The sequence below is a fragment of the Pseudopodoces humilis genome, chromosome 5, assembly GCF_049639895.1.
Source record: "Pseudopodoces humilis isolate 2021_Gansu_Grassland_sample_001 chromosome 5, ASM4963989v1, whole genome shotgun sequence".
Classification (NCBI taxonomy): Eukaryota; Metazoa; Chordata; class Aves; order Passeriformes; family Paridae; genus Pseudopodoces; species Pseudopodoces humilis.
In genome coordinates this window covers 25,711,360-25,728,855 of record NC_142204.1, presented here as the reverse complement: position 1 = coordinate 25,728,855, position 17,496 = coordinate 25,711,360, and the positions used below count along the sequence as shown (strand labels likewise).

Sequence of the window (17,496 nt, the reverse complement as noted above, 5' to 3'; positions counted from 1 at the left end):
ATAGGTATGAAAAAATTCTTTCGTTAAGGGTTGATGCCCATGACCGTTTAATGTCCTTTATGGCTTTTCTTTGCATTTTTATTGTATTAGGTAATTCAATTAAATGAAGCTGTCTTTTTTTCTAAAAGCATTAAGTCACTAAAATATATGTTAATTGTTCAAATATGTACATTTTAATGTTTGTCTCTTAGAGTTCTGTTGTGTCTCTTCACTGTGAAGTGTAACTGAAGTATAGCAGGTTTTGCAGTCTTTGGACTTGCTTTCCCCAGAATTAATATTAAAAACAGATGTTAAAGTATTAACAAAAGATAATAAAAAGAAAAGAAATAGATTATAGAACAGTGATGATATTTTCTCTCTTAGATAAATGATCACATGCACAAGATACACACATGAGGTGGAAATTGTAAAGCTTTTAAGAAAGGCACAAGGCACTGTGCCCTTTAAAAATTGAGGAGGAAAACATCTGTTGGAGATACTAGAAATGCTCAGTGAATCAAATTGACAGTATGCACAGTATAGAATATAGAATAGCAGTACAGGACATCATGGTAAATTAATATTCATGTTTAGACTTGTGGAATTTAAATATTATGAGTACAACAATGAGTCACTGTAGTTAATTTACATCTAGGCATTAGATGTTAGTAGGGAGTGCAAGTTTAAAAAGAAGAAAAGTGTTCATATACAAATGAAAAATAACTTGAAACTTCTTTGAAATAAATTCTGATTTTTTTTAAATAAAAAAAGTTGATGCTTTTATAGCCAGAGTAGATTTTACATGTTTCCTTCAATGAAAAGTCAACTGCTTTTTTTAAATGTTCCTAATTAGTTTTTGCATGTGGTGTTTGATTCACCACTAGGTGATGCTCTTGACTCAGGTTTTTTAAAACTGCAACATAGTCATCTTTTTCCCGTTTTTCTGCCCAAGAAGGGACAATAAAAGATTTGTATGAGTGATTTGTAGTTTGTTTGTATATGTTTTGAGTGAGAGACCATAGGGCTTGTCTTTCCAGATTTAATACTGGTTTTTCTCACAGAGGTAAGTCCTGATAGTTTTATCCTTTTGTGATGTGGGAAATGAGCCTATGCATCTCAGCCTAGTTTCTTCAGGGACAGAACACTCTAGTTTTAATTTCTAAGGCTGTAGGTCTCATTGCACCATGGAGACTGAACTGCCTTTCAGTTACCAACTTCTATTTTGAAATGTAAAATTCTGTTATCTTGTCTGCTATGTTACAGAGGTGTTGTTACTGTATTCTCAAGGACAAATTCCTTGATAATCTGTACCCTTGAGATCTTAGAGCACTCTTTGGGGAGTGCCAAAACACTGTAAATAAAATACTATGGGTCAAAGATTCTACAGAATTCTCCGGAGACATTGCACACAACCTAAATTGTTTACATTCCTGTGTGTTCCTGCAAGTGACAACGCATAATCTGTGTCACTATATTCATAGTTCATGGTTTATATTCCATGTACCTGATGAGGATCTTCAGAAATCACACTGTTCAATGCTTTTATTAATGATGATATTTTCACAGTGAGCCAAGCGTGTTGGTTGCATAGCAAATTTTGGAGAAGCTTGGGAATTGTGGTGAGGTGGCCATTATGCACCATGGGGAGAAATGGGGAAGAAGTGGGAAACACACAGATGTCCAGCTTCAGAAATATCTCTAAACAGCAAAATCTCTGTCACATTCATGTGAGAGAATTCACATTTTCTTATCACAGGTACCCCAACAACAGTTAGGTATCCTCTAGGTAGTGCATTAACCTCAGCCTCACTAGGGTCACAGTTTCCCTTAACAGCAGATGCCTTTCTCAAAGGTTATGCCACTGACACTGGTCTGGTGGGATCATCCCTACTGCTGTACCCCAGTTTACAAATGGTATTGCAATGGGATTGACTCTTCATGGTGCAGTTCTTTCTTGGAGACTGACTAGCTTCCTTCATGGACAAACTTATTTTTACTGAGTAGCTTATGTCTTCCTGGCATCATATGGCAAGCAGGGCTTCCCTAGAATATGGTGACATCTAATTATTTTCCTGGAATCTCCCACATCTAGTATCCATAATGGGGAAAAACCCGTCTGTCTTTCTGCAGTAGCTGCCATTTGTTCATAGCTCTAATCTTAAATCTTCTGAAAAATTTCTCAGTGTCACCAAAGAACTAGAACATTAGGCCAATTATTCTGTTTCTGAGCTGCCTGGTCTTACAAATTGAAGCAGCTGTGGCCTTAAGAAAGTGAGGGTTGTTTATTATTATTATTATTATTATTATTATTATTATTATTATTATTATTATTATTATTATTATATGTATCTATATATCTATATATATCTATATGGATAGATAGATAGATAGATAGATAGATATGTATATACACAAGTGTATTTTTAAAAATTTATGAGACAATTGGCACGGGCAGATGTACTTCTTGGTTGGATTCAAGAACAAGTTTCACACTTGCAGTCTGTACTCTCTCCCTCTGGGCACACAGGATGCTGGCATAGTGCAGCTGCTGGACATGGTAATGCCATTTTGGTCCATCAGCTGCGCGCACGAGAGCAAAGAATGATCCCTGGGCCAGAGCCTTCAGTGCATTGTTTCTGTCAAAATCCTAAACCTACATACAGCCAGTGACAGTCTCTCCAATCTGCCACCTCTCTCCTGGCAGAGAAGTTGGAGCCATTCCACCACTTCACTGAACAGGACCTCCTGCCAGCTTGGTTCAGAGTAATTTTAGTCAAATAGTAAATCATGGAAAGAGCAGAGCTGTACTAGGTAATTGTCCATCCATGAGCAGTATCTGGTCATGCTTGAGCAGTTCTGTGGGAAGTGTGAGAATACAGGTACACTCCAGTTCCTGACAGCTGAAGATAGAAAGTCAAATGTGGATTTTTTAGTTCTGGGAGTTCCCTAGGCGTCTCTATCATGACTGTAGCCAGGTTACAATAAGTATCTCATTTGAGCACCTGCGGAGCAGCCATTATGCGTTGGCTTGTTTATTGGCTCTTCAGCATCTGTGTTCATGGGCTTGGGGAATCCAGACAAGTAATAAGGGCATTGAGCTGGCCCTCCACATTGTCAGTATGTGTCCATAGTTGTAGGCAATCAACCTGGCAGTCTGCTTTTGAGGAAAACTGCTTGTGTCTAGTGATAGAGGCATGAGGAAGAGGAGAGTAAAATAACAAGGAGTTGTTAATGGAGCTGGATGGCAGAAGTATGCCACAGGTTGACTCTTAGGCCAGGTTTGAGAGTATTTAGGTGTTTTTTGTGTTTGTTGGTTTATTTGGAAAGGAGGGGGGAAAGTTCTTGTGAAGTAGTCTTTGAGAGACTGATGTTGAATGGCTTTCAGTGAGGAAGAGTGCAATAGCACATAGTCCAGTCACATGGCTCAGAACTATAGGATAAGGAGCACTAACAGTCCTAATTTTTATTTGCTGTTTCCATAGATTCACATTGGTACAGCTAGAACATTCTATATATTGCTTGCTTTGAATGGCCAAGCCAGAATATGACTTGTGTTTATGCACTTTGTCTTTTCTAATTATGCTGCCTGAAGTCAAAAGAGACCTTTGGGTACATTTAATCTGAATGAATTTTGAAAGATTCCAGATGGTCCCAATAAACAGCAGTGGCCTATCTCTCAGAGCTCCATGACAGGCCTACATCAAGATTAAGCTGGCCTCAGTAGGAAAGGTTGGCCCCTATGTAAATGTTTTCTTTTAAAAAATTATTATTATTATTATTGTTATTGTTATTATTATTAACAATAATAATAACAATAATAATGATGATGGTGATGATGATGATGATGATGTAATATTTATTTATTGAAAATGTTGTTGGACAGCTAGTCCCTGAAATACAAGCAAGACTGAGCTGGCTTTTAAGGGTGCTCCTTACCAGTATCTTCTCTGTTTGAGAGTGCAGTTTACTTTTATTTGGCAACAAAAAAATAATTAATTATGCTTGCAAACTCTAACCTTATTGTTGCCAGGATGTTTGTGATCTTGGGATTTGCTGCTCTTTGGGCATGGCTTATTTTATCTCGTGCTGTAAATATATATCTGTCCTTTTCCCCAGAGGTAAGAAGTCTCCCACCCACAGAGTCTCAATCTGCTAAACTTTCCCTATGTAGAGGGGACTTCCAGTTCACATGTTTGGAGAACAAGTACAGAGTCAGTAAGGGGCTGTTTTACTGGGAGGGATGAGCGGCTGGCAGTGATCTGGAGTACATGGATGACATTCCTTCAGCAGGTCTTGTGAGAACCTTATGTGACCCTGCCTGCTTTGCATTATACTGCCTGTCTCCATGGCTGGATGAAGAGCAGGAGCACAAGCAGCAGGCACTTCCATTGGGAATTCCAAGGATGGTCCTTCCTTGAAATTTATCAGAGCTGTGACATAGGAAAAAATGGTATTTAGAGTTCTCCAGGCCTCTGTTTTTAGTACCTGTTGTTGCTCTGACAAAAGATGCTTATCCTTAGGAATTTAATTGTTAAGTGGCTGCAAAGATTTTTTGTTTAAAAGAAGCAGATTGAAAGATTGATCTGTTAAGTTTTTGCTGTTTTCACAAATAATAAGAAATGAAGCAGTTTGTGTGGCACAGTTAAAGGATATGTAATGAATGTGGATGTATAAAAAATATAAGAATATATTATTTAGTGCCTTTATATAGCTGTTGGCTGTAAATCTTAAAATGGGGAATGGTAAAGTTAGGAACAGATTATTAATATTTACTGCAAATTATTAATCTTCATCTATAATAAAATCTTGAATATGGCAAATACCAATTTATAGGCTTGCATTTTAATGCAGTGGTCTCCAATTAATTTTGCTTTTTGTACCCCTATTAGTAAAAAATTTCTGAGTACACACCCCCAATGTATATACACATATCTATACATTTATAAATTATATACATGTACCACTCTACTAATATGCAATTATAAAAAATACACAAAAATAGGAACTAAAAAAAGGATGTGATAAAATTAAACACTATTTGAAAATACTTATTTTAGTTATTAGTAGTACAAAAAAAATTTTCTTCCTGCACTTGATGTTATTATATTGCATAACCTCAGACTTAACACACACTTTCACAGGTTTAATATACACTAAGACACCACCTACAGGTTTACAAAAACGCATTTAACAGTAAGTGCTCACAAAGAGATACCCCTGGTGCTTATGGCTGCCAGGCTTTGACTGGAGAAGAACTTAGGAAAGCAACAGAAACTGGTTATATTGATGCCTTTATAACTTACATATATTGGGGCTTATATATGTAAATAATATTTTTATAATAATATATTTACAATACAAATGTGTTTTATATCTCTGTAATTTCAATGTTGACAGAAATTGCACTTACATGTGATGATTTATGGCACTGCTTGTCCCTGTGGTCTCTTATATTGCTGTAAACAAAAAAGTAGGGACATAGCTTAAAACATAATAGTTTTGTTGTAAGGACTGCATGGTTTGATCCCAGTAATTTAATGATACATTGTAAAATTGTGGAAGAAGGAATGATATTTAATACAAGTATGTGTTATTACACACTTTTTAAACATCAACCCTCTGTTCTGTTACAGGAATATGAGGCTTTAACCAAGCAACCAACTTGCAATCCAGATGTTTGGGTGAACCTTGCCTGTACATACTTCCTTCTGGGGATGTATACACAAGCAGAGCAAGCAGCTTTGAAAGGTGAGATGTATGCTTCTGTTGGAAAAGACTGCTTATTTATTTGTACACTTAAAGTAATTTCCAGACAAAGTATGCAGTAAAGAATTTTGAGCAAAGTTTTTTGGGTTTGGTATTTTGTTTGGGGGCTTGTTAATTTTAACTTTCATTTAACAGGAGAATTATGATGCAGTTTCCTTCCTAAAAATACCTTTGGCATATGGAGCAGCTGGAACTAAAAGAAGCATCTGGAAAATAATTTCTCTTAACAATTTTAAATATAAAACCCAGCATATGCCAACCAGCAACAAATGGTTACATTTCTTTTGACTGATTCTGTGTCCCTCAGCCAGCACAGATGAAGCAGATTAAGCCAGTGAAATTATAAAAAAATAAGCATCTGAGAGAATTCAGCATTCTCCCTGATGAAGACAAGAGCTCTGTTTACGTAGTTTGAGTGACTTAGTAGGTGGTCTCGTTGCCTGGTAAGTCACATGTTAGGTATCTGATTCTTCAAGGCATGGAGCTCAATAGTCACATTATTACAGTTCTACTTTAATCTGAACATGCATGGGATCATTTAAAGAGAAGGAATGGAAATTAGATTCCAGGGAAATTTTTACTGCCTAAAAATGTTTCTGTAGTTTAATTTTGTTGTCCATCACTTTTTATGTATCTTAGTGATTTATATTGTTTTCTATAACCATAGTATCTCAGTGCTTTTTAAGTAGAATTAATAGTAGTGATATCTCACTCAACTTATGACTCTTGCCTTCTTAGGGGAAAACTCTTACTGAAGGATTGTTTTCTCCTTTCTTTCATTAGTCTTCTTGTCTTGGGCTGAAAATAGGGTAGGAAGAAAATAATCAAGTACTTTCTTCTGCTGCAAAGGAGAGCCTTTCAAAAGGACAGCTTTGTAGCATTTTTTAAAAATAATTAGGTTCCCATATCCCTTTAAAATCCTTGTAAAGATCATGCTGCACTTGAATCCCACAACTGGAAATGTTTTTTTATTTTCAGTTGTAAAAAATCTCATGCAAAGCTTTGTGATTTGTATTGTTCAAGAGGTGTGTAAATTTCTAATATTTACAAATAATTTAATCTTTAATGTACCAAAAATTTGAGCTTTGGAGATTGCAATGTAGGACTTGAAGTGAATCTAAAAATAAATGGGCAATAGAGCTTTGAGATGTCACTGTGACCTATAGCATGGAGGAAGCAAGCAGCTGCATCCTGTACGAGTTGGAGCCATTGTCACCAGCTTCACATCTTGTGAGTTACAGTAATCCATTCTAGAGATGACATATACAAAGCTGGGCATGCACATTTATTAACTGTGAGCTGGAGGTGTGGGAAGGTTAATGTTTGTCATGCCCCTTCAGATTAATTAATAGTAGTATGGTGAGTGGCAGAGTAAGGGGCGCAGTTAGTGGTACTTGGGTGCTGGAGGCAAGAGTAGGAATATTAAGAAAGCAAGGGTGGGAGGCAGTCTAGCTAAAGGAAAATAAGAAAATAACTGAGTGGTCACATTAGTTCAGTTCTTCATTTCATGTAATTCTTTAAGATGGACAGCATGCCAGTTTTTATAATGAAGTGCTAAACCTTTCTTGTGTGTACTGTAATCCTTGATTTCTGGCTACTTAACCTTGGTGAGGAAGCAGTCACAGGTGAGGATTTTTAGCACTTGTCCTTTCTCCGCTGAAAGCTTCCAAGTGTGGTATATCCCCCTTTCAATCATTCTTATATTGAGTTTAAACCTTTTTATTTTTCTTAAGTCAGATGCTCTTTTAGTTTTTTTTTATCAATTTCGGATTGCATCAGTGGTGGCTGCTTGCAATATATTGTTGACAGCTGAGACCATATAATCTTGTGCTCTCTTCCATGGTTTTGCAAAGATCTTGAAGGAGCAAAATACTTCCTTTGAACAGGTAAAGTCTCTAGAAGAGCACCATTTATCCAAAACTGCCTTGAATACCACTGAAAAATGATAGGTAGTGTTAATATTGGGCTGCTTACTATTGCTATTTTGGGATTATTTTGTCTGAATTCTTGTATAGTACATGCTGTTTATTGCTGCATTATGCTAAACCTCTGCAGGTAGCATACTGCTAAAACAAATGAAGGACAACTAATTTAGTTTCAGCTATAGTTCTAAATTTCTACAGTGACAGAATCTCTATGTGAAAGGGAACATCAATATCACCTAGCTTTCTGGAATAGGTTTTCCACACAAACATGTAAGTATCTTGAAATCAAGTCAAGTTCTTTCTTGCCATATACTGTTGCTGTTGCTTAAGGAAATTATTAACCATCATTCCATTAATGAGGAAAAATTTGCAGGATACTTAAAATTTAGGAAACAATCACTAAAAACCATGAGGTGATTAATGGATTCATATATAGTCCACAATCTCATGTGGGGCAAGAGATTATTTTATAATAAAGAGGCATATAAAATATAACTATTTCTTATATCTATATAAGATATAAAAGAGATTTATTTCTCTGCTCTGCTCTAGGGACACCCTACATGAAGTGCTGCATCCAGCTCTGGAGTCCCCAACATATTAAGGACATGGACCAGTTGGAGCCAGTCCAGAGAGGCCATCAAAATGATGAGAGGGATGGAACACCTTTCCTACAAGGAAAGGCAAAGAGAATTGGATTTTTCAGCTTGGAGAACAGAAGGCTTCAGGGAGACCTCACTGAGGCCTTCCAGTACCTAGATAAGGCTTACAGGAGAGCTTAACAGGAACCATTAACGCAGGCATGTAGTGATAGGACAAGGAGGAATGGCTTTTAACTGAAAGAGAGTAGGTTTAGATTAGATACAAGGAAGAAATTCTTCACTGTGAGGGTGGTGAGGGGTTGCCTAGAGAAGTTCCATCTCTGGTAGTGTTCAAAGTCAGGCTGAATAGGGCCTTGAGCAACCTGGTCTAGTGGAAAGTGTTCATGACTACGGCAGGGAGGTTGGAAATAAATGTCTTTAAGATCCTTTCCAGTCTAAGCCATTCTGTGATTTTATGATTCTCTCAGGAAAGAATGAGTCTGAATATCAAAAGTCATATAAAAAAGAATTACTGCAAATATAACCTAAGAAGTAGAGCAAAAAAGCAATAAAGAAAAATCCCTCCTTGAAGGTTTTTCATTACAATTGTATTTTACCTCCTCTAGGCTTTCTTCCAAATTCCTTTCAGATATTTCTGGCTTCTCCTTTTCCCCTGTTGTCCGCTCACATTGCAGTTACTAATGTTCTTAATTCTGAGGTGAAGGTAGAGTTACTTCTAAGTCAGCTACTGTTGTTTTGTAATCATCACATAGTGAAGCTGCCAAGTGATGCTTTGCTGGCTCCTTTTGTTCTCATACATTGGCTGAAAATATGTTTCCTGTGCTGTGGGTAGCCAATCTTTTCTTGACAGAATGAGCCTTAAACTATTGATCTTGATTTAGTATACAATAATAAAAACAAATCATTATTTTTTTCATTATAAAAACTGAAACACTTATGTTGCATTCACAGTTCCTGTGCCTTGCAAAGGCCAAAGAACAGAAACTCAGTCTGGCACATTTGGACTGTGATCTGGCAACTGATCCAAGTGTTTAGAAGCCTGCATAGTGCTCTCAGAACCTGTTGGCTTGCATTAAGAAAGAAACTAAGAACTAAAGCATAAGAACTAAAATTGTTCTTTTAAACCACAAAATGTGCACATAAGTGGGGCTGCAGTTAAGTCTGTTATGAAAAACAGTCTTTTCAGGATAAATGGAATCTTAGAATTAAATTTAAGATTCATGCACAAACAGGGTTGTATTGCTGAACCATTCATTAAAGTTGGGGTCTTTTTTAATTCCTTCCAATTTTTGATGGGAAAAGTTTTCTGATTGCTTTGCTTCTTCATATCTCTGCATGTGTCAGATGTGAATGTCGTTTAACTGAACAGAGAACTCATTTTACAACCTATATTAAAAGGGGCAATACTGTACAAAAGCAGAACAGAGATGCGTTAGTAAGAACAATGACATTTTCCAAACCAGTTTCCAAACCACCATTGTTTGCGAAATAATGTTTTTCAGGTGTGAAATAGTTATCACCAATTAAAATATTCAGATACAAGCAGGCACAGAACAGTTACTGAGTTTTTCTTTTCTTAGGGTTGCATGTTCACCTACATGATTTTATCTGCCTTGTTGCTTGTGCTCTGTTTCTTAAGAACAGTAGTTACTTTTGGTGCATTTTAGCTGAGGTTTCAAACCAGCTGTTTCATATATGAAACTCTCCACAAGTGAAAATATCACATGTTTAAACTCTAAAAGCTACTAACCGTATTTTCTTGTTTTGTTTTTTTAAGTATAGTGGAAGCTACAGCCCAGGAGTAATTAATTTGATGATCTTTAATTTACTATATTTTAATTTCAGTATGACTGAAATTAAATGTGTGCGAGTTGCAAGTAACTGAACATAACTGTCATTTAAGTTTTGTGGGAATGGGAAAATTTCAGTGAATATCCACTGTAAATTTCATTCAAGAAAATTGTACAGTTGAGCTGTTCAAGTGTCTGTAAGTGTAAACCTCACTACTGGACCATGGGGTTTTTTTTAACATTTTTCCCATTCTCTTTCATTTTCCCTTACACCAGTGAAACTTTGGTTTTGAGTTACAGAGGGCTTCATTCACCTACTATGTCCAGATGAGCAGTGTTGTTTTTCAGGGACAAGGAGAAAAAGGTTTCCTCTGGTCATGTTTTCTGCTGTCATGATGGAGCCTTCAAAGCCCTGCTCCGTTCTTACCAGCTCCTGCTACGTGTGTTTAACACGTTCTATGCCTGTTGATGGATGAAAGGCTGCTATAGAATGTGTAGTATGTGCTAGATGAGATTTGTTAATGCTGGATGCACTAACAAATAAGTGCCTTGCACTCTTTTGAGAGAGCACAAATGCCAGATTGTCCATGTCTGTATTTCATCATCCTTTTAGTGCCTGAGACAGCCATATAGAACCCCCCAAGAGTCTGAGCTGCCATTTCTAGTGAGTTTGATGTTTTGTTTTATAATTAGTGAAGACATTTTCTTCATTCTTACTGTAGTTGCTTACTATATTTTAAGAAATACTTCAGTGCCTGTCAGTGTCAGCACATAAAAATATACAGAACACTTTTAAGATCTATGACAGCTATGACGCTAGTGCCTGGGAAAAGAGCACTGATCATGATAAAATTTCTGGCAAAGGAGTATCAGTGCATTTCCTAGGTAGAAAGAGATATATCCTGATCAACTACTTCAGTGCTTGAGTACAAGGCTAGTACTAGACGTGGAGCAGGCCCCAGTTTGTTGCCATGCAGCATTGTAATCATGCACATTACGATCCCAAGATTGCTTAGTACTGATTTTAACAAAAAAAAAAAAATTTGTAGTCATTGTCTTGAAAAAGTAGAACAGGAAAAGAAGATTGTGCTTCCTTATAGCATTAATAGATCAGTGACAATGAAATTCAGTAGCAGCAGAGAGTAATAAAAGAGCAAACTAATGTCCCTTAAATGTCCCTTAAAAATTATTATCTCTGATGAGACAGTTGTATCACTTCCTGCTCCAGTGATTGACAACATCTTTATCCAATATTCATGATCCCATTTTTTCTGAAAACTAATCTGACCTTGTTCATATGTTTCCTTGTATTCCTCAAAGGATGCATTTGGCACCAAGAGAAAATAAGCTGCTGATGTTGAATGTTTCCATATTTCTGCCTACTGTATTGACAGGGCTTTATTTGTGTGGGGTTACAAGCAACTTATTTTAAAGAATATCAGATAGCTAGTACTATGTTATATCTTATGAAGCAGGACACTTTTCCACCCTCCATATATCCATGCACACCATCAAAACTCAGATTTCATATTTCGCTTGTTTTTAGGTGTTAAATAATGTGGGCTAACACTCCAGCTTTTACCAAGAAGTAAATAATAATTTTGATCTCAGATCAGATGCCAGATTTGCAAGGGCAGCCTGCACTCACTGGTTGACCAATGAAACAAAAATTCCTTGGATTAGATTCTTGACAGTATTGCTTGCAAGTCACAATTTTCGTAGTGAAATTAATGCTAAAACAAACTCAAAAGGGGAAAAAAAAAAAAGGAAAGCCTACTCAAAAAAGGAACATTGGTGTCTTTACCCATAGCACTGTGATTATACAATATGTTATTTTCAGTAGAAATCCCACAATCTGTCTTGCTTGTATTTTTGGAGTCTTTGATGACCAAATGTTTTGAATTGTGAAGGATGGTTGTGGTTGAAGTTTCTTACAAAAGTGTATGTAGGGTCCATGTGCAACTCTTCTAAACTTTGATATTAAAACCTATCAATTACTGCTGGGTAACATGTAGAGTGAAGAGCATGCATTTAAATTAAGGTACTCTCACTTTCTAAGGCAGTGGATGAAATATCCATACTATTGTGTCAGTTATAGTACTACAGCTGCCTATGCAATATTTATTGTAGATCAGAAAAACTTTCTGTTCTTTAATAAATCACCTAATTCCTGCATATATCCTAGACTGAAGACCATTTAGCTTCTTAACAACTTGATGCTCTTTTAGAACTATCTTACAAGATGCTGCGGTCTTGTGAGAGTGCTTTCATACCACCTTTGTATTTTGGACTTCTGTTCTAGTATTTCTTTAAATATACAGTTCACTGTCCTCATTTTTCTAGGAACATGGTTAAATAACACAGCTTGCTAAGGACAAAAGTGAAGAAATGGTTGCTGTACTTATTAGAAGTAGGTGGCCAGCCTTGTGCTGCCAATCTGATCAGAATGATGCCTGGGTTTTGGCACTGTTACTTTGTGTTACAAAGTTTACTTACTATGTGGAGAAAGAGTAAGAAACCTGGAAATCTCTCCCTAAATTGCTTTAAAAAAAACTAAATTCCATCTTCAGGGGGTGGTGGGGAAGAGGGAATGGTGGTTTGAGCCCTCTTATGGTTTAAGATGTCAGAAGAATTACAGCCTTGTGTTACAGGCTATTGCTGTGCTAACTCTGCACTTTTGTGGCCTTATAAACACAGTAAGTAATTCTGCTTTTTGTAAAGAGTCCATGTACACCCCTTCTGTGGAACATGCTTTGCCAGCTGGTTGGTCTGAGCAAGAATGAGAGTGCTCATTAGGCTAGGAAAAGTACAGGAAACAAGGGAAGGCTTTTTGGAAGATTGCTTGCAAAAGAAATTAATAGCTCTGTTTGACAAGGAGGTTTGTCGCTCTCAGTGAAGCAAAAGGCTTTAGTGACTTAAAACTCTGCAGTTTACAATTTGTGTCATATGGAGTGAATTCAATGAAATTTCCTAATCCTGCAAGAGCAAAAAAATTCATTAATTTTACTGGCTCTAGTAAGAAGATATCCCCCTTAAATCTCTTGCCATATCTTAGTTTGAATCTTATCTGCTCTGGCCATAGAATTCTTTTGTGTGCCTTTCATTCCTAAGGACAGAAGAAATATTAGAAGTGTAAGCGTGCCTAACAAAATGGTAGCAGCAATCAGTTTTTCAATACACTAGAAGTTGCTGAGATTCCTGGAATTATAAATCAAAACTTCCTTCAAATGTGACACATCACAGAAGGAGCCTTGAGTTTATCTACTGCTGCTTTTTGTTTTAAAACAAAAAATGTGTCACAAAAAAATCCTCAGAAAATTATCAAGAAATCACTGCAGGAAAATGACAATGCAATTTATAGAAGTTTTAAGGCTCATGGAAGGTAGAGGCCAATGAAAAATTATTTTCAACATAGACTTAAAAAGAAATAGTCAGGGAATGAGGAAGACCTCCAAACCACTCTCAAATTGGTAGAACCTCCCCCAGCTCATGACCTGCAAAGGGCTCTCCGTGAAGAACTGTACTTGGGCTAGTTAATGAAAGAATAGGGATGCTTTCATGTCTATTGAGAAAAAAAGTTTAAAATATAAAGACATAGCCTGTGAGTAGTTCATTACATTAATACTTACTGAATTTCCCTTTCAGCACCTAAGAGTGGTCTCCAGAACCGTTTACTCTTTCACCTGGCACATAAGGTATGATGTCTTTTCTTCACTCCTGCTTTGTTTGTTTTCTTTTCAGTTTGGTAATGTGTAATTTTTGCTGGCAGCCTGGCAGAATAATTAAAATGCCTGTGGTGGCAGAAGAACAAACATTTTTCATAACCACCCTACTGTATCAAAGTGTGGAGGAGAAAGCAAGTATGAAAACATGATCTCAGAATATATGCTCTCAACATGTTTCTAAGGAAAGTATTACCAATACACTTCACATAAGTCATACAATAGGAATGTAATGGTATTTTTAATGATGAAGAGCATGAAACCTTAATGGACTCAGAAATGTAGAAGCCACTATTTTACTTTTTTTTCCTAAATGTACCAAGTTTTACTAACTTGCACGTCTCTTATATGTAGCAATTTTACCAAAATGGTTTATATGCTATTACTGATCCTCTTAAGTAGTTCAGCATCCAGGAAATCATACTGTTAATAGCATGAAATTTAATTTAATTTCAACAACAATTAAGTGCTTATTTCACTTACCACACATAGCTATCTTCCCTTAAATTAGGCTTTGTATCATCCTGTACAGAATACTTGAGAAGTATTCTGCTACTAAAAGCATTGCCTTAAAAGGAAGTATAAATCCTGAATGTTTGCTTTGATGTCAGATTTCCTTTATTTAAATATATTAGTCTTAAGAGAGAAATCTTAAAGTATTTTTACAGTGGCATTGCCACTTACAGATATCTGTGATGAACTACGAATTATGCAACTTCTCTTTATCTAGTTAGTCACTGGCAATACAGGGTTTTAGCAAAATGATGAAGCCCATTGCCTTTAGTTCTGTTAAGCAGCCTTTTAACATCATGATTGGTTCAAAGAAGGAGAAGTATTTGAAGAAAACTAGCAGTTAGGTGGTAAAACAAATATATAATACTAGAATTTGTGTCTAAGAGAAATTCATTATTACTGTTGAATCAGCAAAATCAGCAAAAGGAAGACATGGAATAAGTGATTTGAACAGACTGATTAGGTAAATAGCCTCAACTTCACTGTTGTAATAAAAATATAGTGGGTATGTTTAAATCTTTTCCTTGTTTTTAGCCTTTGTGTGTGTTTTATGTGCTATGCAGCAATGCTTTTAAAAATGAGTCCAATGGAAATTGGAGGCTGGTGAAAGTGAACTTGGTTAGTGCTGTAAAGGAGACATGTAAAAATTAGGACTTGTTTGTTTGCAAATCTTGTGTTTTTCTGCTATTCATGAGACATCAGATTTGGATCTACAAACAGCAAAATTTTTGCTGGCTTAAATAATTGCAGTGAAATTTTGTGTTGTGAAATTCTGTTTGTGAAATAATTAATTCAGCTCTTTCCCTCTTATCCATCAAAGCACATGACATGCAATTATATCTAAATCACACCTTAAAGGAAAATATGTGCTTAGTTTTAGCCTAACATTTATCCAGTTTGAACTCATCTGCCTCTTTAATGTTTGTATTTCTCCACTGGTCAAAATAGCTTTAAAAGTAACAGTGGTTTTCCAGATATTTAATGCTGTTTACCAGCAAGGACAAAACTAACCTGGTTAATTAAAAAGCTTTTCTTGTTGAACTCCTCTGAGAATGTGTCCCACTCTTTGTAGTTCAGTGATGAAAAGAAACTGATGAGTTCTCACCAAAACCTGCAAGATGTTACAGAAGATCAGCTTAGCCTGGCATCTATCCACTACATGCGGTCCCATTACCAAGAAGCTATTGATATCTACAAGCGCATTCTGCTGGATAATCGGTGTGCATCTCTAAACCCTATTGGAGCAACAATGTTATTGGTGGTGTTTAAATTCCAAATAGTTACTTGGTTTCTTAAAGCAGTCATTTTCCACAACTACTATGTCCCTTTGCTGTCACAGAATGTGCACCAGTTGCAGGTCCTCAATTTTGTTCATTCAAAGCATTATTAAAACCCCCACGTTTAAAAATAAGTCTGCTCTCTTTTTCTTTCTGTGAAATTGTTGGTTAATTTGTTCTGATATCTTTTTTATTTTGTTACTTATTTCTTCTGAAATTATATATAGTATGTACTGTTTTGTCTTTTATTTTTTCCCCTCTGATGGCCAGTCTTGTAACTTTGCTTGAATTATTTACTTTTCCTTCACTTCTTAGCCTTTCTAAGGTTTCAATTCTTGGGTTTTATGTAGAGTTCCTTTCCTTTTCAGTTTATCCTCTATGGCACTTGTTGATGGGGTTTTCTGTCATGTTCTGCAAATTTTTAGTTCAGAATTTAACAATCAACAAATGGAATTCTTAAGTGGCTGGAAGCATTTTTAATAAAATAGAAACTACCATCCCAGAATACTGCTGTCTTTTGGCACTATCTCCTCTTGAATGTTTCAGACAAATCCATCATAATGCATATATCATGTAATGCTTGGGAAAGAGATTTTAACCTCCAAGTCCTGCAGAAACAATCACTCAAAGTATGAGTGACCTTCATAACAATTATCCTTTTACTTACAGTTTTCACAAATGCTTGTCTTTTCTCTGTCTAGTTCCTCAGGCTTGACTGCTTGTAATGACAAGGATTTTTTTTATGCGCATAATAAATGTCTTTGAGCATACTGATTAGAAAATCATATTTTGCCCGGACAATTACACTGCTCATGTTCTGCATGTTTCCTTGGTGTGAAGTTGCCACTATTTCCCAGATTTGAAAACCAAAAGTTTTGTTGGTAATTCTTAAAAGCTGCGGTAGCTACTGTGGAAAAAAATACTGTGCATTTATACTAGCTGACCAACTAGAGAAGCCCTAAGCATTTCTCAGAAACCCCAGTTTTGATGTGTTTGTAAAATACATATAAATGTGAGAGCTTTCTTTTTATATATAAAATTTTAATATGCTGTAGTGGGAAATGTTAAACTATCTGGTGGGATTTAAGGGTTCACTTTAATCCTCTTTCCTACAGGGAATACCTGGCTCTGAATGTATATGTGGCCCTGTGCTATTACAAACTGGATTACTATGATGTGTCACAGGAAGTGCTAGCTGTTTATCTTCAGCAAGTTCCTGACAGCACCATTGCTCTTAACCTTAAGGCTTGTAACCATTTCCGACTTTACAATGGAAAGGCTGCAGAGGTATCTATTGGACAGTCCTTCAATTCACCGTTATTTTAGTTTAAGATTCCATACATATTTATTTTCCTTTGTCTTAATCAGTAATGATGATAATGGTCTTTACCTTGTCACTGTGTCCTTTTAGGAATGTCACCTATTTCAGTTTCCCTGGTATTAACCAATCTCTCCACATATGTGCAAAGTGTTCTTACTATCTTCCCAGTATCCTTTTAATCTTGTGTTTATATGTATTACCCAGTTGCTAAAATAATTAGATAGAAGTGGAAAGGCAAAATCTTCTAGTCATCCAACACCAATGGAGATGTCTTGCTGTCAACTTCGAAGCTCATTTGAATCTCCACTTAGGCTACTGTTCTTTTATGGTTTTATGTTAAAATTTTGGAATGTATGTAATTCCAGGCAGAGCTCAAGAACTTGACAGATAGTGCCTCATCATCTTTTGAGTTTGGCAAGGAGCTCATTAAGCACAATCTGGTAAGTAATTTCTGGGACTTAATATGAACTGCACTCTCTTGTAGAGCTTTTCATGATGATTCATAAAATGGAGCATTTTGAAAAACTGCAGACTTAATTGAGTCTCTGCTGCCATATAAGTCCTGTTCCAGGAATCCTACCAGTATAATGAATATGCCATC

At 36.2% G+C, this 17,496-nt stretch overlaps 1 protein-coding gene across 2 annotated transcripts in view; it reads left to right on the top strand.

Moving 5' to 3' along the window:
• Window positions 1–17,496, top strand: part of IFT56 (intraflagellar transport 56) — a 45,721-nt gene that overhangs the window by 1,394 nt on the left and 26,831 nt on the right. For both annotated transcript variants that reach the window (XM_014256578.2, XM_088055112.1), the window contains 5 exons: window positions 5,613–5,727; window positions 13,708–13,757; window positions 15,370–15,515; window positions 16,690–16,861; window positions 17,261–17,335. In XM_014256578.2, coding sequence (XP_014112053.1) covers window positions 5,613–5,727; window positions 13,708–13,757; window positions 15,370–15,515; window positions 16,690–16,861; window positions 17,261–17,335 — 558 coding nt within the window. The remainder of the gene's footprint in view (window positions 1–5,612; window positions 5,728–13,707; window positions 13,758–15,369; window positions 15,516–16,689; window positions 16,862–17,260; window positions 17,336–17,496) is intronic.